The sequence below is a fragment of the Heterocephalus glaber genome, unplaced genomic scaffold (genome assembly GCF_053883595.1).
Source record: "Heterocephalus glaber isolate CG9 unplaced genomic scaffold, H.glaber_assembly_v1.0 deba00001472, whole genome shotgun sequence".
Classification (NCBI taxonomy): Eukaryota; Metazoa; Chordata; class Mammalia; order Rodentia; family Bathyergidae; genus Heterocephalus; species Heterocephalus glaber.
This window is the reverse complement of record NW_028258315.1, coordinates 87,534,580-87,556,886: the sequence shown is the minus strand read 5'-3', so window position 1 is coordinate 87,556,886 and position 22,307 is coordinate 87,534,580. Positions and strand designations below refer to the sequence as shown.

Below are 22,307 nucleotides of genomic sequence, written 5' to 3'. Positions count from 1 at the left end.
CAGGATGGAGCTTAACTTCATCAGATTTTTCTTTTTTTGGTACTGGGGATCGAACTCAGGTCCTTGCACTTGTGCAGCAGGTGGCGAAACCACTGAGCTAAATCTCTGGCCCCATCAGATTTTATCCTATCATGATGCCACAAATATTAAGCGAAATTCATCCTTATACATACTCGGGGTGAACAATGGATCTCAGTAGAAAACAACAACAGATACACAGAAGGATGGCTTTATAAATTTACATGTGAAATCATTTTGAGGATGAACAAAGCAGTAAACACTCATATCTCAGGGAGACTGTATGTAGTGCTTTGAGATACAGACTGCAAAGGAGGGGATGACTTTAATTTGGGAAGGATGGGAGGATGGGAAAGGATGCTGGGCCTTCCCAGACTTCTTTCTCTCCTTTAGACATTCTTTCATTCATTTCAGAATGGATCAAGAACTCATTCAGTACCGAAAAAATGAACAGGATTCTTGCCTTCATGAAACTCACAGCAGTGTCATACAGTGCAGGGATGGGGTGTCAGACAGGCAACAAACAATAATTATAAGTAAATTATCCAGTATGTTAGTGAATGGTAAGCATGGGAAAGAGAACAAGTGAGCCAGGCAAGATGGATTACCACTAGGAGGTGAAGGGGTAGCTGCCCGGGGAGCCCTCACTGAGACCCCACCCCGCAGGCTGGTGCCTGGGGTGCAAGGTACAAAGATGCCGCAGCAGGGCTAAATCAGTTGCGGGTCCCGGATTCTTCTTTATTACCAAAGACATTCCAAATTTCTATTTAGCTTGAACTGATTTTACTTGGATTTACTTAACACCATTTTATAAATGAAAGAACAGATGAAAATATAAGGTAGAAGAGAATTTCTCTAAAAATATGGGGAGGGCCAGGGATTTAGCTCAGTGGTTCCAGTGCCTGCTTCACAAGTGCCAGGTCCTCAGTTCAATCCCCAGTACCAAAAAAAATAGAAAAATAAAAATATGGGGGAAATAGTTTTGCATATATTCACACAACAGATTTTTTGCAGGGCACTTAATATATGCCAGATAATACTGTAGGTCTTTGAGATCAGTAATGAACAAAATATGGTAACTTCAGAGAGTGATAAACACACTGAAAGATGTAAACGAGGTGATGGTAATACAGACACTCTTTGTTGAAGGTTCCTGAGACTAGGTTGTTAAATAAATTGGTTGTTAAATGAGGAATTGTACATTACAATATTCAGTTAACAATAATCAAACCTTGTATAAACCTCACTGGCTATGATACTGCCACTGTGCAAAGCTACAATATTCAGAACAAAGAAATGGTCAAAGGAAACTCTAGCTTGATGACTTTGCTTTTATTTGCTGAACTCCTACATGCTGCGTTGTAATGTACAAAAGAACATGAAACTACAGTACTGAACTTTACGGTTGCCTTAGTTACGTTTTGTGCTGCTGAGACAAAAATACCCAACACCTGAGGTTAAGAGAGGGAAGGTTTATTTTAGCTCAGTTGGGAGATGTTTCAGTCCATGATTGGCTGGCTCCAAGGCAGGGTGGCACATGGCAGAGGGGTATCGCAGAGGAGAAACAGTTCATGGTGTGGCAGGGCAGGAAGAAGGCAGTAAATAGCAGCAGCAGAAGCCACAGCCTGCCCTCCTCTTGTATGTCTTCCAGGCTACCCACCATTTCCAGGGTGGGGCACCCTTGAGCCCAGCATCACACACCCTAGATCCAGCCACCTCTGAAAATCCCTACCTATTACCGCCTAAGATGTTGGGGAGACATCTACACACAAGCTGCCACAGCAATACAATCAGCAAAAATTACAGTACTGTATAAATAAGGTACACTACAAACAAAGATACTGAGGCTCTATAACCAAGATGTGCAGAACTATACAAAAATAAAGACATTCAAGATAATATTTTAGTCTTTGAATCCTTCAAAATCCTCATCAGTGTCATTATCAGAATTATGATCATGCCGGAGATTTAGCTCAATGTTGCCATGCCTGCCTCTCAAGCACAAGGTCCTGAGTTTGATCTCCAGTTCCGCAAAAAAAAAAAAAAAAAAAAAAAAGAAAAGAAAAAAGAATTATGAGCAGGAGATATAGAAGGCCGGGGTAAGGGAGATGATGAAGTAGATATGGACGAACTAGTAGTGATCCTGGGTGTGGCTTTCCAGAAGAATCCTGTTAGTGTGGTCTGTCATTTTCTTTTTTACCTCATAAACTTCATGATAGCATTGTAAACGTCCAATCATTTGCTGTTTCACTTTTGTGAGCCATTCAACGTTTAGATCCATAGCCTCTTGTTCTAACACAGCTGTGTTCACATTTGAGTATACTAACCAAGAAATTTGGGGCCAGGGATTTAGCTCAGTGGTTTCGCCGCCTGCTGCGCAAGTGTAAGGACCCAAGTTCGATCCCCGGTACCAAAAAACAAACAAACAAACAAATAAACAAAAAATTGGGCCAGGGATTTAGCTCAGTGGTTTCACCGCCTGCTGCACAAGTGAAAGGACCCAAGTTTGATCTCCAGTACCAAAAAAAAAAAAAGAAGAAGAAGAAATTCAGAGTTTTTGTGCATAGAACCAAATACAGAAGAAGTGGCTGCACTGCTGCTCACATTCCTGCGCTGTAAGTCTGAATGCGGCTCCTAAGTCCGATCAGGGAGTCTTGGTTATAAGTCTGGACAGTCATTAAACAGGTAGGTTGTTAAATGAGGAACTTTTGTACAATGTAATGGAGGAGGATGTCTTTAAGCAGGAAGAGGTGTCAGTGGTCTAGGAAGGCTTGTTCAAGGAGGTGACAATTTAGCTGACGCTGAGACTGAGAAGAAACCAGTGTGCCAAGAGCCTGAGAAAAAGCACTGCAGTCAGAGGAAATAGGAAGTACAAAGGACTTGCAGTTGAAAGACACTTGGAACATATGAGGAAGAAAAAGGAAGAAACTGGAGTATTAGGTGCATTTGGAGAGCCACAGCTGGCTGGATAATGGATGGGCTTTCTTTCACACAGGCTGCAGCAAGGAGTTCTAGTACAAAGGTAAGCCAGGGTGGGTCTGGAGCTGGGACTGAAATACTACCATACATATTTTTAAAAGCTTACTCTGGGGCTGGGGCTTAGCTCAGTGATAGAGGACTTGCCAGGCATTCACAAAGTCTAGGTTTGATCTGCAGAACCACAAAAACAAAAACAAAACCAAAAATCTCTGGTTGCTATGTGGAAAGGCGTCAAAGGAGAACAAATATAACCAGGGAGATCAGTTGCCAGTTATTTATTCAACATGTATTTATGGAGCTATATTTTGTGAGAGGGATACAGTGGTGAAAATAATTGCTTAGGGGCCAGGGATGATGATCCTTAGAGAAAAGATTAACAGTGAGTTTGGAGAGAGGGTAATTCATTGGGAGGTTGAGGGAGACTGACTAACTAAATAACTGGCTGCAGTTCTTCAATCCTCATGTTGGTTAGATGGCCACCTCCTTGCTGTAGCTTCACCTCAAAGTACTTCCTACATCTTTATTTAGGCTTGTTCACAGGACCTTCTTTAGCCAATGGGAGGTGATGTAAGCAGGAGCTCAAAATGTGCTAGAATGATTGTTTTGCCCTCTTGGGTTTCTGACATCACCATGACATCACCATGACATCACCCCAGGGGTAGATAACGCTGTTCAACCTAAGCCCCAGAATGGACACATATGGATCAGACCCCAAGCCATCCTACAACTAAGTCAGGTGAGACTAGCGAAGCTCAGCCAAACACCAACTGACTACAATTTTGTGAGTGGGAAAAAGAAATATTCATTATTTAAGGTGCTGAGACTTTTTGAGAGTTTTATGCATCATATTTTGGAAGAAACAGCTCATTGATTTGGGTAGAAGAACATGTCTTGCTAATGGATTGGAGATGGAGGGGAAAAAAGGCATGAATGACTGTCTTCTGGGTTGAGTAAATACAGTGCTATTACTAGGGTGTGGAAGCGTAGGCTAGAGAGGGAAAGTGTGGGAAGAAATGAAAATGTTCCAGTTTGGATAGCAAGTAGCTAATAGATATATGAGAATGAGCTCAGGGCTGGCAAAGGGATGGTCTTAAAGGCCACAGATGTACCAAGGATTTAGCTCAGTGGTTCTGCTGCCTCCCTCGAAAGCGCAAGGTCCTAAGTTTGATCCCCGGTACCAAAAAAAAAAAAAAGCCACAGATGAGCATGAGATCACCTATAGCATGGAGCTGGGCGAAAGGGTCTGAGATTTGGTTTAGGGTGCTCTAATACTTGGAGGTTAGGGAAGAAGTGGTGCCAGAGGAGGAGCTGGAGAAGGAGCAGCTAGTAAGGCAAGAGCAAAATGTAGAAAGAAGGGTTCCGGCGCCTGCCTCGAAAGCACAAGGTTCCGAGTTCCATCCCCTATACCAAAAAAAAAAAAAAGTAGAAACAAGGAAATAGAGCCAGGAGAAAGAAAAGGATGGAGACAATAGGATCCTTATGGCAGTAATCTCTGCTTCTACCTTTGTCCGTCTAGGATCTTCTATCAACACAGTAACCAGAGGGATAGTTTAAAAACAAGTTAGTTTATGTTGAAACTGCTCCAAAAATGGCTCCCTAAGTAAAGGTCAAAATTCTTCTACCGACCCCCCCAACCCCCAGTTTTTTGAGACAGGGTCTCAATAGCCAATAACGTATTCTAGGTTGGCCTTGAACTATGTAGCCCAGGCTCGTCTTGAACTTAAGGCGAACCTCCTGCCTCAGCACTCAGGTGCTGGGATTACAGGTATGTGCCACCATATTTGGCTCCTAATTCTGCTTTTTCACTCTTTAGAATGTGGATAAGATGGTGAGAGATGGTGAGATGTTGACGGTAGAAAAAGCATAGTAAGAGAGAAGACAGCTTCAATCCCTGATGACTGTGGGTTGGACATTCTGTGTCAGCACTGGACTAACTTCTTGGGCAGAGAATAAGGGTCCACCTTGTTATGTTACAGCACTCGAGTCCATATTCTAACTAATTGCTTCTAGACCCAGAAGCAATTCAGATGGCTAGAATTTCCCAGAGGGTAGAATTACCAGGCTAGAAAACAGAATAGCTATAACTAAAAATTTAAGGAACTAAATGTTAGAATCGTACACAGAGACAAGCAAAAAATATTAGGAATGACTGGAAAGATTTTTAAAAGATTTTTATAAATGAAATTTATAAAATGAAAAAACATATATACTTATTGAAATGTTCTCAGTGGATAAATTTTTTTTTTTTGAAATGTTCTCAGTGGATAAATTTAATGGCATTTTTGGACAGTCATGTAAGTGCCCTTACCTACACCCTGGCCAACAACTCTTTATTATAAACACTTAAAATTATTATCCATCTGGTAGGCAAAATACTTGCTATGCTTCTAAGGCACTTTAGCATATTTGTACTTAATCTTTTCAGAAATCCTGTACTGTTTTGTAGCCAAGACAACAGAAACTAAGAGTAGAGCAGAATGTGCAGAAGTCACTAACTAGGAAGTAGCAGAGCCTTGATTTGTATTTTCTGTTTAATATCTTCACAAATAACCTCATGACATAAATATCAAAGCATACTGGTCAAATAAGAAAAATGTTGTGAAAATCTTGCAATATCTTTTCAACACACACTGATATGAGAAATAACAGTCTGACATTGACACTGAAGAGATTTAGGAATAATGAAATTAGTCTATATTTTAAACATCTAAGTGTACAAGATGAAGTGAAAACTAAAAGGTTTATGTTTTGTTTTGCTTTATTAACTTGAAAATTCACCCAGATTTTGACAATAATCTCTTCTTTCTCTCTTTTCTTTTTTCTTTTTGTGGTGCTGAGGATTGAGCCCAGGACCTTCACACTGAGCTACATCTCCAAAACAAATTTTTTTTTGGTGTTGGGGATCCAACTCAGGACCTTGCACTTGCGGGGAGCCATGGCACCACTAAGCTACATCCCCAGTCCCCCCTTTTTTGTTCTTTTTTGACATGAAGTCTCACTCTGTAGTTTAGGCTATCCTTGAGTTCACGATGTAGCCCAGGCCGGCCTCAAACTTGCAGCAACCCTCCTGCCTCAACTGCCTGTGTGCTGAGATTACAGGCATGCACTACCATGCCCAGCTAAAAATTTTTTTTTTCTGAGTCAGGGTCTCACTAAGTTGTTAAGATGCCCAGGCTGGACTTGAAATTTGCATCCTCCTGCCTCAGCCTCCCAGAATGCTGGAGATTACAGGCAGATGCCACTACCCTACTCAGCTAATAACTTATTTTCTAGTTATGTATTTCAATTAAGACTCAAATCATTACTATCAGGAAATATATTCACAGTCTTAGGTATTTTGGCAGAAATTTTTGCAAGTCTGCCATACAAACATTATGCTTATCTGTGAGTATAATAATATAAACAATAGGAAAAGCTTTAAAGGTCAAGTATGGTGATGCACACCTGCAATCTCAGCACTTCTGAGTGTGAGGTAGGAGGATCTCTGTAATTTGAGGCCAGTTACTCAGTGAGTTCAAGATCAGCCTGGACTCAGGACAAAGCTAAACTTCTTGAGATGCAAGAGTCCATTGAGGACTTACGTGCTGTTTGAGCAGATCTTGCTAATAAATTGGCCAAGGAAGAGCAAGCCAAGAAGGTGGTACTTAAGGACCTTTCTGACCTCACAGCCCAGGCAAAATCCAAGGATGAAGAAACAGATACTGCTGGGGATGGTGGCCCATGCCTGTGACCCCAATACTCAGGAGGCTGAGGCAGGAGGATCGCCACGTGTTCCAGTCTAGACTGGGCTACATAGTGAATTTACGGCCAGTCTGAATCACACAGTGAGACCTTGTCTCAAAAAACAAAACCAAACTAACAAGCCAAACAAACAAACAAACAAACAAACAAAGAGACAGCTACTGTCATTACACAGCTAAAGCTGAACGAGACGTTCACCAGAGGGGGCTGGGAGATCTCACACTGTCATTGCAGAAAATAAAACATGAATGGAATAGTCAGGAGCCGATGAAGCACTTTAAGAAAGAAAAGAGTGAAGCAGAGAATAATACACTTCTGTGTTTAAAATGCAATACTGCTGCTTAATTTAATGTCATAGTGAAAAGATAAATAAAAGCAGAAGCAACCATAAAAAAAATCAGCTGGGACTACATAGTAAGATCCTGTCTCAAAAAACTAAAAAAGAAAAAGGAAAAAAAAAAAGAAAAGAAAGGGAAAAGAAAGCTTTAATGGCACTTGCCCCTCCCTCACTTTTGCATGGGAATTGTACTGATTTGAAACTTATTACTTTCAAATATTAAAATGTGATTTTGGGGCTGGGGATTTAGCTCAGTGGTTCTGCCGCCTGCCTTGAAAGCACAAGGACCTGAGTTTGATCCCCGGTACCAAAACAACAACAACAACAACAACAACAACAAAAATAAATAAAATGTGATTTCTAAGATAAAAGTTTATCAGGGATGAGGGTGTAGCTTAGTGGAAGAGTATGACTTAGCATGTGAATGGTTCTGGGTTCAATTTTTGGCACCAAAAAAAAAAAAGTTTAATTTTCACTGCTGTATCTTCAGTGTCGCCTAGAATAATGCTAAAGTAGATATTTAATAAATATTTGCTTAATGAGTGTCTTAGTTACTTGTTGCTGAGACAAAATACCCAACACCCAAAATTAAAGGAGGAAAGGTTGATTTCAGCTCAGTTTGGAGAGGTTTCAGTCCATAGGCCCCAAGGCAGGGTGGCATGGCAGAAGAGAAACAGTCCCTAGAGTGGCAGGGCAGGCAGAAGGCAGGAAAGCAGCAAAGCAGCAAAGTAGTGATGACCACAGGCCTCTTTCTGTCCTTTAAGTCTATGTAGGCTACATGCCCTTAGGGTATGTGCACATCCATGGTGGGCCTTCCCAATTATCCACCCCTAGAACCATGCCACACCAGTGCATGGACTAATTTAGTAATTGCACACCCTGGATGCCAGCATCACACATCCTAGATCTAGCCTGCTCTGAAAAGCCCTACCTGTGATCCTGTGAGGCTTTGGGGGACATCTAGACACAAAGCATAACCATGAATACATAAAAAGATAAGTGAGACTAATGAGAAGCAGCATTTATAAATTGGGAAAGCAATTTAAATATTGTGGGTTTTGGTCTGGAGATTTAGCTCAGTTGTTCCACTGCCTGCCTCGCAAGTGGAAGGACCCTCGTTCGATCCCTGGTACCAAAAAAACAAAACAAAACAAAAAATATTGTTTAGTTTAGTTCATTGTTTAGTTCTTATTATTATTGTGCTTTTAATGTGTAAGGGCAGTGATGGTGAACCTTTTAGAGCTTCCAATGATACAAATAGCCCACTCACTGCGGCACGCGTGCTATAGGTTCACCACCACTATGTAAGAGTAATCTTAGTGTTCTGTAAACAACATATGTAGGGCTGGGGATTTACCTCAGTGGTTCCACCGCCTGCCTTGCAAGCGCAAGGTCCTGAGTTCAATCCCCGGTATGAAAAACAAAAAAACAACATATGTATCCCTCCAGGGAAATCTGCAAATGAGAAGATATGGCATTTTGTAACTAAAATTTAATAAAATGTGAAATGGAATATTAATCTAAAAAATCTGAGCTTGAAATCTGAAAATTCTGAGTTATTTTAAACAATTCACATCTGGAGCACAATGTCATTCCCAGAGCTCTTGTCTGCCATTGTTGGTACTAGAGAGACACAGTGTCTTTCCCAAGGATTATCAGCTCAGGAAAGTAGGGACTACTTCATGCCTGGTTCTCTCTTCTTGTACCCAGAACAGTGCAATTATACAGGAGATATTATATACAGGTTGTTTGAATAAATTCACTTTATTTATAACATTTACAAAATATGAGTCTTCGCTTTTCTTAAATCTCAAAAATAAAGTTTCATATTTTTGAACTCAATTTTTTTTTTTTTTTTTGGTACTGGGAATCAAACTTGGGTCCTTGTGCTTGCAAGGCGGGCAGTGGAACCACTGAGCTAAATCTCCGGCAAGTTTCATTTTTTTGGGGGGGCGGGTACTGGGGATTGAATTTAGGTCCTTGTGCTTGTGAGGCAGGCAGCGGAACCACTGAGCTAAATCCCTGCCCCTAAATTTCATATGTTTTATCTTCAGATCAGTTAACATTGGTTAGACAGCTTTGATGTGTTCTCCATGTTGACTTTGAGGGCCCAGCCCTGTCTGATTGCCTATAATATTTCTACCTAACTTAGCTGTCTATATCACTCCCAAAGATAACAGGTAGGTCCTAATCTCCAAAACCTGTAAATGGTCCCTTGTTTGGGAAAAAAAAAGATTCTTTGGAGAAGAAATTAAGGATCTTGAGATGAGGAAGCTTGTCTGGCTTATTGGGGTGGACCCTAAATGTACTCAAAAGTGTCCTCATTAAAAAGGGGCCAAATACTACACACACACCAAAAAAATTGTTTACAGTGTCATGGGGCCAGGGATTTAGCTCAGTGGTTCCACCTCCTGCCTCGCAAGCGAAAGGTCCCGAGTTCGATCCCTGATACCAAAAAAAAAAGTATAGTGTCTTGCACATATCAGACTTTCAATTTAAAAACTTTGATTTAAAATCATCCAAACCACAAAAGCATTTTAACTTAAAAAGGATTCATTCTATACCACAGTACATAGAAAGAAATGACAGTATCACTCACTTTACCCCATTTTCATTCCCAACCTACTAGGGTACTACTGTGATAATTAACTGATTGTGTCAATTTGTGTAAGAAATGCCCAATTAAAATTCAAGGTCCTTCTACCTCAGTGAAATTTCTAGGAGTCCAGAGGTGTGGGGCATGTAGAGATTTCCCTTCTAAGGTAAAAGATAAATTGTTGCATCTGGCTCCCCCTACAACCAAAAAAGAGGCACAATGCCTAGTGGGTCTATTTGGATTTTATTTTATTTTTTTATTTTTGGTACCGGGGATCAAACTCGAGTTTGCACAGCAGGTGGCACCCACTGAGGTAAATCCCTGGCCCTATTTGGATTTTAGAGGCAGCACATTCCTCACCTAGGTATTTTATTCTGGCCCATTTACTGAGTGACTCAGAAAGCTGCTAGTTTTGAGTGGGACCCAGAACTACAGAAGGCTCTGCAACAAGGCCAGGCTGCTGTGCCACTGGGGCCATATGATCCAGCAGATTCCATGGTATTGAAGTGTCAGTGGCAGGTAGGGATATGCTGTTTGGAGTTTCTGGCAGGCCCCTATAGGTGAATCCCCATGGTGCAGGTGTTTAGGATTTTGGAGCAAGGCTCTGCCATCATCTACAGAAAACTACTCTCCTTCTGAAAAACAGCTCTTGGTCTGGTACTGAAGTTTAGTGGAAACTGAATGCTTGACCACGGAACAGCAGGTTACCTTGCGAACTGAATTGCCCATTACGATCTGGGTATTATCTGATCCACCGAGTCATAAGGATGGACATACACAGCAATAGTCCATCCTTTATGGAAATGTTACATAGGTGATTGAGCCAGAGCAGGTCCACAGGGACCTATGTAACAAGGAAGTTACACAGGAAGTTGCCCACATGCCTGTGGCTCCTACTCCTGCTGCCTTCTCTCTCCCAGCATGCAACTGTGGCCTCATGGGGTGTACCATATGATCAGCTGTCAGAGGAAGAGAAGGCTAGGGCCTGGCTTGCGGATGGTTGTGCATGCTATGCAGGCACTACCCACAAGTGGACAGCTGCAGCATTACAGCCCCTTTCCAGGACACCCCTGAAGGACACTGTGAAGGGAAATCTTCACAGTGGGCAGAACCTTGGGTAGTGCACCTGGTAGTGCATTTTGCCTGGAAGGAAAAATGGTCAGATGTGTCACTGTATATTATAACCAATGGTCTGCCCTGATGGTTGGTAACTTGAAGGAACATGACTGAAAACTGGGGACAAAGCTATTTAAGGAAGAGGTATATGGATAAACCTCTCCATATGGGCAAGGGATGTAAAAATATTTGTATCCCACATAAATGCTCACCAAAAAGTGACCTCAGCAGAAGAGAACTTTAACAATCAAGTGGAAAGGATGGCCTATTCCGTAGATAGAGGTCAATCTCTTTCTCCAGTCATCCCTGTCACTGCCCAATGGGCTCATAAACAGAGTGGCTATGGTGGCAGGGAAAGAGGTTATGCCTGGGCTCAGCAACATGGACTCACTGACTGATCTAGCAAAGGTTTTGCTTCCTCCTCCTGCAAATGAATGCTCTGCTGGCCTAGAAGTCTTAGTTCCAGAGGCAGGAAGGCTTTTCCAGGAAGCACAACAATTCCACTGAAATGGAAGCCAAGACTTGCCCCCGGTCATTTTGGTCTCCTCATGCTTCCCAGTAAACAAGCTAAAAAAGAAGTTACAGTGTTGGCAGGGTTAACTGACCCAGACTATCAAGGAGAAATTGGATGATTATTTCACAATGGAGAAAAGGAAGAATATACTTGGAATGCAGGATATCCCTTAGGGTGCTTCCTAATATTACCATGCCCTGTTATTAAGGTCAGTGGGAAACTGCAACAACTTAATTCAGGCAGGATGACAAATGGTCCAGAACCTTCAGGAATGAAGGTATGGATCACCCCACCAGGGAAAGAGCCTTCAGGTGCTTGCTGAAGGCCAAGGGAATACAGAATGGGTAGCAGAAGAAGGTAGTTCTAAATACCAGCTACGACTCAGTGATCAGTTACAGAAATGAGGATTGTATTGTAATAATTCTCTAATGTGCTTTCTATGTACTAAACTGTTGATAGAATATTGGTTCTTAAGTATTGTTAAACCTGTGTTACAAAGTTAGGAGTAAGCATTACCCAAAGAAAACTTGTCTTCTATTCCAGGGAGGGAATTAGTGTGTTTCCATTTGTAGGCAGGATAGTTGTAACATGTTAGGTGTAATTATGAACTTGTCTTTGTATCTAGAGATCAGAAAATGTGTTTAAGGAAATGTGTCTGGTTGTCAAGTTAACAAGGGCTGGATTGTGAAGAAACTGTGTCAATCTGAGTAAAAAACACCCAACTAAATTGGATCAGCACGGTTCTAGGTGTGGCTGAAGGGATTTACTAAAAACAGAAAACCACCCTGGGTGTGAGTGGCACCAACCAACAGGTTTGTCACCTGAATGGAACAAAAGGGAAACAGGAAGGAAGGCTTGCTTCTGTTTCTTCAGAGGAGCTCTAGTCTTCACCTTCACATTGGACTTCATCATCTCCTGGTTTCCAGAGCAGACTCTTCAGCCTCCATCAGATCCTTTGGCCTCCGGTTACTGACTGAAACAGGGTACTACAGCGGGCTCCAGGCCTTTGACTGGATCCTTTGGATCTCCAGCAGGCAGATACTGGAGACACTTTTTGCACTCTTCTAAACCTGACTCTGCAGTGGCCATTGTAAGCTTATTGTGTAAATCCTTATACATTTGTATATCTTGCATTAAATCTGTTTCTCTAGTAAGGACTGATTGATACAACTACTACTCGTTAGTGTTTCTTCTGTCTCTCTCTCTTTTTTTTTTTTTTTTGGTATCAGGGATCGAACTCGGGTCCTTGCGCTTGCAAAGCAGGCAGTAGAACCACTGAGCTAAATCCTCGGCCCTCTTCTGTCTCTTATCGAATGATGCATTGCTGGGGATTGAACCCAGGACCTTGTGCACGCTAGGCAAGCACTCTACCACCAAGCCACAATCCCAGCCCCTGGCTATCTTTTTAAAAAATATCTTGACATAGATAGGAGGATGCACACAAACACACACACACTCACACACTATTATACACAGAGTCAGATATGTGTATTATTCTGCAATATGCTTTCTGCCCCCTCAACATACTATGACAACTTGTATAGTTCTGGTTCCATTACAGTGAGTAGATGAACCCTAATTTATCAAATCAGACCCCTGATAATGGCCACATAGATCCCTCTCTCCTGTTTTTTTTTTTTTTTTTTTTTTTGAGATAGGGTCTCACTATGAGTTCAGGGTGGCCCTAAACTATGTAGCCCAGGGTAGCCTTGAACTCACAGTGATCCTTCTGCTTCAGCCTCCCAAATGCTGGGATTACAGGCGTGTGCCACCACGCTTGGTTCTCTCTCTTTATTATAACAAACATGGCAACAAACATTTATCAAATATATGTTAGCATGTATGCAGGAGTATTTCCAAGGAAAAAATGTCTCTGAACTGGGCATAGTGGTGCACACCCGAATCCCAGCACTTGGGGGGCTGAGGCAGGAGGATCGTTGTTAGTTTGAGGATAGCCTGGGGTACATAGTGAGTTCAAGGTCAGCCATAGTGAGACCCTGTCTCAAAAAATCAAAAACTAAAAGCAAAACAAAATCTTTGAAGAAGAATTTTCTTTGGTGGCTGCCATCATATTTCCTTGTAAGAATTTTTTTTTTTTTGGTACTGGTGATTGAACTTGGGACCTTATACTTTCAAGGCAGGTAGCAGAACCACTGAACTAATGGCCCTCCTTGTAAGAAATCTTTATCCGGGCACATTATTACCCATTGTAGCCCTTGTCCTCATGTTGCCCCCTGATGGACAGTGGGAACAAGAACACTCAGGGTTGAGCCAGCTTGGATTCAGGTTTCCTACAGACTCAATTTTCACAGGTAAGACAGTTTAGGAGTTAGGGCTCTGAGGGGCTCAGGCTTAAACTTTGGTGCCATTTAATCTAATTACTGTAGATTAAGTAGGAGTTGTCAGTTAATCCAGGAACCTGATAGTTATTTATAACATTCTGAGGGATACCTGTTATGTTCTAAACAATTTAAAAACAAATCTTTGAATCACAACACTTTTAAACTCTAGCATCTAATCAGCGAATGTGCTAGGTATTCAGAGTATAGAGATAAAACCATTTCTGGGGCCAGGGATTTAGCTCAGTGGCACTGTGCCTGCCTCGAAAGCACAAGGTCCTGAGTTGGATCCCCGGTACCCCCCCCCCCCAAAAAAACCACTTCTGCTCTCAAGAAACTCTTGATCAAGAGGACGGTAATTCATGTTAACTTTGTTAGTATGAAAATGTGATAAGTTATATAAAAATACTTTTTTTTTTTGAGACAAGGTCTTGCTATGCAGTTCAAGCTAGTCTTGAACTCACTATTTAGCCCAGGCTGGCCTCAAATTTGTGGCGATCTTCCAGCCTCAGCCTCTGGAGGGCTGGGATTATAGGCAAGTGCCATCACATCTGACAAAAAATGCCTTTTAAAAAGATACAGTATTGGGCCGGGGATTTAGCTCAGTGGTTCTGCCGCCTGCCTCACAAGCACAAGGTCCCGAGTTCGGTCCCTGGTACACACACACACACAAAATTTCAGTATTCTACTTAAGTATTTACGTTTTTATTTTTCTACTTAAGTATTTACAGGTGAAATATCATGATTCTGGGTTTTGCTTTAAAATAATTCAAGAAAACAGAAAATCAAGAAAGAAATAATTGAAACAAATGTTGATAAGTATTTAATTAAATGATGAGTATATACAGATTCATTATCTCTAATGAATAGAGATGTAATGATATGGATTCATTATTCTCTCTGCTTTTGTAAATACAAATATAGTTCTCTTAAGTGCATTCTTGTAAGTACATTTACAACTACTAATATTATATAAGAAAATAACAATGGACACATGAGAGGCTACAGGAATGGGCCCAAATATGCTTGTGTGCGATTAAGCAGGATAGAGGAGTGGTGAAGAGTCAGATTCTGATATCAGATTACCTAAGTCCAAATCCCAGCACCATTTCTTTTTAGGAATATGATTTTATTTTTATTTTTATTTTTTTTTTGGTACTGGGGATTGAACTCAGGACCTTGTGCTTATGTGGCAGGTATGGTGCCCAGGCTGGTCTTAAACTCCTAGGCCCAAGTGATCCTCTTGCCTACAGCTAAATCGCCACCACACCTAGCTATAAATTGTATTCCTTATTACATAAACGAATGAGCAAGTATTTATAAAAATGAATTACTTCAGAAAGTGGCAACAATAATAAGTGTTCAAAGTGAGGGGGAGTATTTCAAGAGGGATTAATGGCAATGTGTCTTTTACTGAAATCATTGGGGGGGGTGCTGGGTATCAAACTCAGGACCTGCACTTGTGAGGCAGGCGCTGGAACCACTGAGCTAAATCCCTGGCCCTAGTACTTTTTTTTTTTTTTTTTGGTACTGGGGATCAAACTTGGGTCCTTGCGCTTGTGCAGCAGGCAATGAAACCACTGAGCTAAATCCCCAGCCCCAATATTTTTTAAAATTTAAACATTCACCATATGTTGTGATCACATCTAATATAACTGATTATAGCTGTAGACTAATTTTCATTTTAATTTCAATGTTTGCTATTTAATTGTGAAACAATCTCAAACTCACAGAAAAGCTGCAAATATAATACCAAAAATATTTCTCTTTCCCACCATTTCAGAGTAGTTGCTAACATCATGCTTTACCACCCCTGAATAGTTTACTGTGTTTTTCTTGCAAACAAGGACTTTTTCCTACATAATCACAATGAAATCAAAGGCAAGAAATTAACATCAATATGTCAGTACTACCAAATCATCAAATTCCATTCAAGTTTCACCACTTGTCATTCACAAATGATATCCCTTACAGCAATAGAATCCAGTCCAGAATGCCTTATTACCTTTATTATATCTTTTTAGTTTCATTTAATCAGCAATAGAGCCTCAGTATTTTCTTGACCTTCATGATCTCCATACTTTTGAAGATTACAGTCACTTTGTAGAATTTCCTTCCTTTCCAGTCATCTGATGTTTCCTAATGATTAGGTGTAGGTTGAACATCTTTGGTAAAAATGCCACAGAAGTGATCCTGAGTGCATGTTCTCATTATTTCCTATCAAGTGGCACATCATTTTGATTTGTACTACTACAAAGAGTGTTTAACTGAGCATTTAAGATGGTGTCAGCAGGCATGATGGCACACATCTGTAATCCTAGCACTCTGAAGTGCTAAGATGGTATGACTGTGGGTTCAAGCCCAGCCTGGGTAATTTAACAATTTAGTGAGACCCTATCTCAAAGTGGGGTGGGGTAGGGATGTAGCTCGGGGGGGGGGGGGGGGGAGATGGTGTCTGTCAGGTTTTTCCAATATAAAGTTAATCTTTTCCTGTTTATAATATAGTATTTTATAGAGGAGATACTTTAAGCCTACATAAATATTCTTTATCAAATTTTCTATTTGTTCATTTATTTATATCAGCATGGACTCATAGTTTCCTACTTCATTCAATGGGTTATAATCTTGTTATTTATTGTAAGTTCAAGTGTCCTTTGATTTGGCCAATGGGAAGACCTCCTTTAATTTGATTTTTATGTCCTTTGCAACACTGTTTTTGGCACTTTGTACTTTCTGGCATTACAAGATGTGCAGGCATATATCTTATTCTGTTCTTGCCTCAAGGAGTAGAATCAGCCATCTAGTCAAGTAGCCCTGGTTTTTTTTAATGGAGAATGGTGTCTGGAAGCCAAGATTTGGGCTGCAAGTGTGTTCACTGTTATTGGGTTATCTGTTCCCAGCTCATCCTGGTGGAAGAGGCAGGAAGCACATGTATGTGTTACATGTACACACTGATATCTATACTTAATCCTGTGTGTTCGTTGACATCTATGAGTTCGTATGGATTCCTCTAGTTCCAATCCAGCACCATAGGATTCACTTTAACACTCTTCCTTTCCATATTTGTAATTTCTTCTTTGACAGTGAGAAATCTGGCAACTATTATCCTCAAAATATTTATTTGATTTATCCTATTTAGATAAACAAACTTCCATTGCCACCACTCCCCACCCAAAGAGATGCCTCCCTCCTTCCCTTGAGTTCTGACACCTCATCCTGGGCTTCCCTACAGCTTGGAAGCTATTCTTACCTCAACGGAGCACCAGTACTCCTTGCTAGTACTACTCTAGTGGTAGAGTGCTTGCTTAGCATGCACAAGGCCCTGGCTTCAATCCCTAGTACCACAAGAAAAAAATATATCATTGTCTTCTGTTTTTAAAACATTACTTTTGGTCTTTTTACTGAATATCATTTGGGTAAATTACTGATGTAAAACTTTCCTTTAAATCAATAAACTCATAAACTTCCAAGTTTACTGAAGACAATGTAATTTTTTCATAATTTATGAGATATTACTAATTCATTAAAATTCCCCAATACGTGTTTCAAATTGCTACCTTTCTAATGGGTATTTTTGACCAAAATCAGGGCAAAAGGCCAAGTCAGCACACCAGTCTCCAAGGCTCTGTGTGACCGGGCCCCTCTTCCTGCCCCTGCTCTTCTGTCACCTGGTCTCTGTGCAGTCCCTCCATCAGGCCAGTCCACTTGTCTTAGGGCTTTGGGCCTCACTGTCCCTCTTACTGGAATGCTCCCTCCTCAGATGCTCCGAGGCTCCCTCCTCTGACTCCTTCAAGTTTTTGTTTACATGTCACCTTCTCAATGCAGCCCACCTCAAAAAGCCTATTTAAAAGTGTAACTGGGCCGGGGACATAGCTCAATGACACTGCACCTGCCTGGCAAGTGCAAGGTCCTGAGTTTGATCCCCATCCCGGAAAAAAAAAAAAATAACTGACCCCCATTCCATTTATTCTGCTGTTTTCTCTAAAACTTATCACCTTCTAATAAATCATTTCTAATACCACTTTTGTTTATTTTTTTACTTTCTCCCCACAGTAACAACAAAAGTATACAAGGACAAAGATTTTTAATGTTTGGCTCATTACTTAATAAATATTTATTAAATGAAGACAGTCATTACCTGAGGTAATTTGTTTTGTTTTTTTGGTATCGGAGATCGAACTCAGGACCTTGCACTTGCAAGGCAGGGAGTGGCACCACTGAGCTAAATCCCTGGCCCTTACCTGAGGTAATTTGAATCCCTAAAGTAAATTATTAGTGCCATCTAGTGTTCTTGGAGGGATGTGCTGATTAACCCCGAGACTTGTATTAGCCATGAAATAAATACTAATGGTTTAATCAATTCTCAGTTATTCTGCTTTTTACTGTCTTCTGTGGTTCTGTAAAAATTAAAATGCTTTTAGTGATTAAGCAGTCACAGTACATATCGACTTCTCTAATAGCAATCTCTTTTGGGTTGCCTCTTCCTTCCCAGAATTGCTATGGTGGCAGAAATACACATAGGTCACATATATTTTAACCCGGGGCACCTCCACACCTCTGCCCTATGCACACCAAAACCTAACACCACCACCACCAAAACCCCAAATGAACACAGCAATAGTCTTTGCTGTTTGGTAACTGTTGGTATGGTTTTTCTCTAGAATATCAAAATACTGTACATATGCCATGGTTTGAATGTCCCTACCAAAAGTAATGTTGAAATTTCATCCCTATTTTGATATTAAAAGGGTAAAACTTAAACTGACTACATTATTTGGAGATCTTTGGTAGGTTAACTAAGGCTGTAAGGGTGAAGCCTGAATTTGAGGAGACAATGGCTTTGTAAGAAGAGAAACCTGAGCCAGGACATTCTCACTGTGAGCACTGTGCCATTTTGGGACCCTAAGGAAAGCTGCTACCACCTCTCTGTTATGGCTTGTGTTGAGATGTCTCCCCAAAGCCTTGTGTGCTCATAGGTGGGGCTTTTCAGAGGTGGCTGGATCTAGAGCGTGTGATACTGGGATTAGGGGTGTGATAACTGTATTAGTCCACTGATTGGTTTAGCATAGTTCTGGGTGTGGATAATGGGAAGGCCCACCCTGGGTGTGGGTGATATCAACCAATAGGCTTGTAGGCTGGATGGGATAAAAGGGAGAAGGAGGCCTGATGCTGCTGCTTCTTGCCTGTTATACCATGGACTGTTTCTCCTCAGCCATGCCCCTCGGCCATGCCACCCTGCCTTGGAGCAGCCAACTATGAACTGAAAACTCAACTGTGGGCTAACTGTGGACCTTTCTTCCTTTAACTTGTAGGTGTTGGGTATTTTATTCCAGCAATGAGGAAAGTAACTAAGACACTCTCCGTAGGTGGCTGCGTGATCTTAAATTCCCCAGCCTTCAGAATCATGAGCCAAATAAACCTTTATTTCTTTACTAATTATTCAGTCTGTGGTACCGAGGTTGCAGCAACAGAAAACAGACTACAACAGCTTATTTATTGATTTTTAAATTCTGGTTTTGGCCACAAAGGGTCCTAAATCAAAATGATAAAACATCCACAAGGGCAATAGTAACACTGTTTAAAATAGCATCAGAATTCTCTAAGATAAGCTTGATTTTTCCTTTTTCCTTTTTTTTTTTTTTTTGGTTCCGGGGATCGAACTCGGGACCTTGCACTTGCGAGGCAGGTGGTGGCACCACTGAGCTAAATCCCCGGCCCTCTTTTTTTTTTTTTTTTTTTTTTTGGTAGTACTGGGGATTGAACCTAAGGTCTTAAACTTAGTTACACTCCTTTTTTTTTTTTTTAATTTGAGACAGGGTCTTGTTAAATTTCCCAGGCCAATCTTGAACTCTATCCTCCTGCCTCAGCCTCCTGAGTGAGATTACAGGCATGCACCATTGCACCTGGCTAATTAGCTAGTTTTTGCTGAATGCTTATTTTCCTAGGCACTACTCTAAGGCTCATTAATCATTTTTATCCCATAATGTAGGTCCTTCATATTAAGGCTCACTTCTCAGGGGACAGGATGGAGACAGAGAAGTTAAGTAACTTGGCTAAAGTCACAAAACTAGTAACAATGGAGCCAGGACTCAAAGCCAGGCAGGCTGGCTCCACAGCCTGTGCCTAGGAGCTCATACTTATTCACCTCCCCACACACAACGGGAATGATGCTGCTTTGTATTAAACTTTTTGGCCTAATCAAATAAATTAATTTTTGTCTGCTTTTCCCAAAAATGAAATCAGGCAACCATTAAAATAACAAAAGCACAAGATGAAAACAACACTGAGATTCCACCTCACCCCAGAAAGAATGGCTGCTATCAAGAAATCAACCACTAACAAATGCTGGCGGGGGTGTGGGGAGAAAGGAACCCTTCTCCATTGCTGGTGGGAGTGTAGACTGGTGCAACCACTGTGGAAATCAGTATGGAGATACCTCAAAGAACTAGGACTGGAGGTCCCATTTGACCCAGCTATTCCCCTGCTGGGGATCTTCCCCAAAGAATTAAAAGAATCATACCACAGCGATACATGTGCATCTATGTTCATAGCAGCACAATTTGTAATAGCTAAAACTTGGAAGCCGCCCAATTGCCCATCAGCTGAAGGCTGGATAAAGAAAAAATTTTTTTTCTTATAAAATGGAGTACTATTCTGCCATAAAAAATGAGAAATTAGAGACATTTATAGCTAAATGGATGCACATTGAGGCCATACTCAAGTGAAATAAATAGGACACACATGTGTAAATACCGAATAGTTTCTCTAGTGTGAGAAACTGAAAGTGTAAATAAGGACTAAAAGGTATAATAGATAATGTGAAATAGGAAGAAAAGGGGCAAAGGGGAAGGGGAAGTGAGAGGGGTAGGGGAAAGAAGGGAATGGGATTAATATGAGAAAAAAAATGGAAACAAAGTCTTTGTAAATAGGGAAGGGAACACAGGGAATGGGGAAAAAATAAGAACCAAGATACATCATGTACAAGTACAAGTACCCAATGATAAATGTAAACATACTGTATACACAAAATGTACCAATAAAAGAATTTAAGAGAAAAAAATAACAAAAGCACTATTCTACCTAGAAGTAAGACATTATTCTTTTTACAGCCAACAAAGTAAAAGGTACCAAATTTGCCCTACAATGGCATAAGAAAGAACCAATTAGTGCTTGCTGCCCTCTAACCTCTTCTTCAACCCAGTCCCCAAAACTTTTTGTTCTACCTTCCAGTTGCCAAGAGCTTCCCAGACTCTTACCACTGGTTCTAACGTTTTAAAATAGATGGAATGAAGCTGGGGGTGGTGGTGCATGTCTGTAATCCCAGCACTTGGGAGGCAGAGGCAAGAGGATCACTGTGTGTTCTAGGCCAACCTGGGCTGCATAGTGAGTTCAAGGCCAGCCTGAACTACACAGTGAGACCTTGTCTCAAAAAACCAAAAACCAACCAACCAAACAAAGATGGCATGATTAAGATGCCTATCAATTAATACACATATTTCCTGAAGTTGGTTCATCTCAGCTGGATGTTGAAAAATAACTGAATTACCTGATAATAAGGCCCATTAACAAGTGATTTACCAGATAACATTTAGAAGTGTTAACATTATATTTTTTAAAGGAGCACGAATTCCCTAGGATTTCAGATTGAGTGTTTCTGAGGATATTTGTGAGAAGGTGGTTTCTTGGTTATCTAAGTGATCCTGGAAATGGTGCCCCTCTTAAAATCCTCTGCTGGAATCTAGGATTCCTTTTTAAAATATGTGCTTTGTGTGCGTGTGCAGTGCTGGGAAATGAACCCAGGGCTTTATGCATGCTAGACAAGCACTCTAACACTGACTTCTAACCCCAGCCCTGACCTTTTTTTTTTTTTTTTTTTTTTGAGACAAGGTCTCTCTCTGTGGTTCAGGCTATCCTTGAGCTCACTGTATAGCCCAGGCTGGCCTCCAACTAGAGGCAATCCTCCTGCCTTAGCCTCCCAAGGGCTGGGATTACAGGCGTGAGCCACCACACCCCTCTTAAACCCTGACTTTAAAAATTTTCTAAAATACAAGCTTATCTGAGAAAGAGAAATGGTCTTTCTCTATTTTGAACAGAGTTTTCAATGTGTATTTTGAGGATTACCTGCCTCAGACTGATCTGGAGAGATTCCCAGTCCTCCCTTCATCTATTACAGCACAATTTTCTAGCTGGCTCAGGAATCTGTCTTCTAACAACTAAAAATCTCCCCAGATGATTTTTACATGTGCATAAATGTGAAACCTCTGACCTAGGGGGATAATTTTTAAAAGTAAAGCACCAGCATCATTTAGGTTGTTGGATTCTTTCCTATTACAGACCACAGGCCAGAACTTCAAAGAGTATCATGTAAAAATCTAATTATAAGAAGACCGAATATAATGTTAGGAGACTAACAATTAACGAATCTATTTACAAGATTGTGTGTCCTTTTATTGTAAATTACTTGTGTGAAACATCTCAATGAATTATACATGTGGAACATCTCAAGTTACTTAATCCTGACTTGCCTTCCATAAAATTAAACAGCTGCCCAGTTTTTACTATGCTACCTCCACATCAGTCTCTAGTAACCCCAGAGGCATTCTCTGAACAAGGCTCATTTCCTGTACCAAAGGAAATGGGCTTAAAATGAACCGAGTTTGGTCAACT

At 40.9% G+C, this 22,307-nt stretch overlaps 1 protein-coding gene across 2 annotated transcripts in view; it reads right to left on the bottom strand.

Annotated features, from left to right (window-relative positions):
- Positions 1-22,307, bottom strand: part of Hesx1 (HESX homeobox 1) — a 28,115-nt gene that overhangs the window by 3,836 nt on the left and 1,972 nt on the right. For both annotated transcript variants that reach the window (XM_087182346.1, XM_087182347.1), the window contains exon 3: positions 8,433-8,530. In XM_087182346.1, the coding sequence (XP_087038472.1) occupies positions 8,433-8,530 (98 nt within the window). The remainder of the gene's footprint in view (positions 1-8,432; positions 8,531-22,307) is intronic.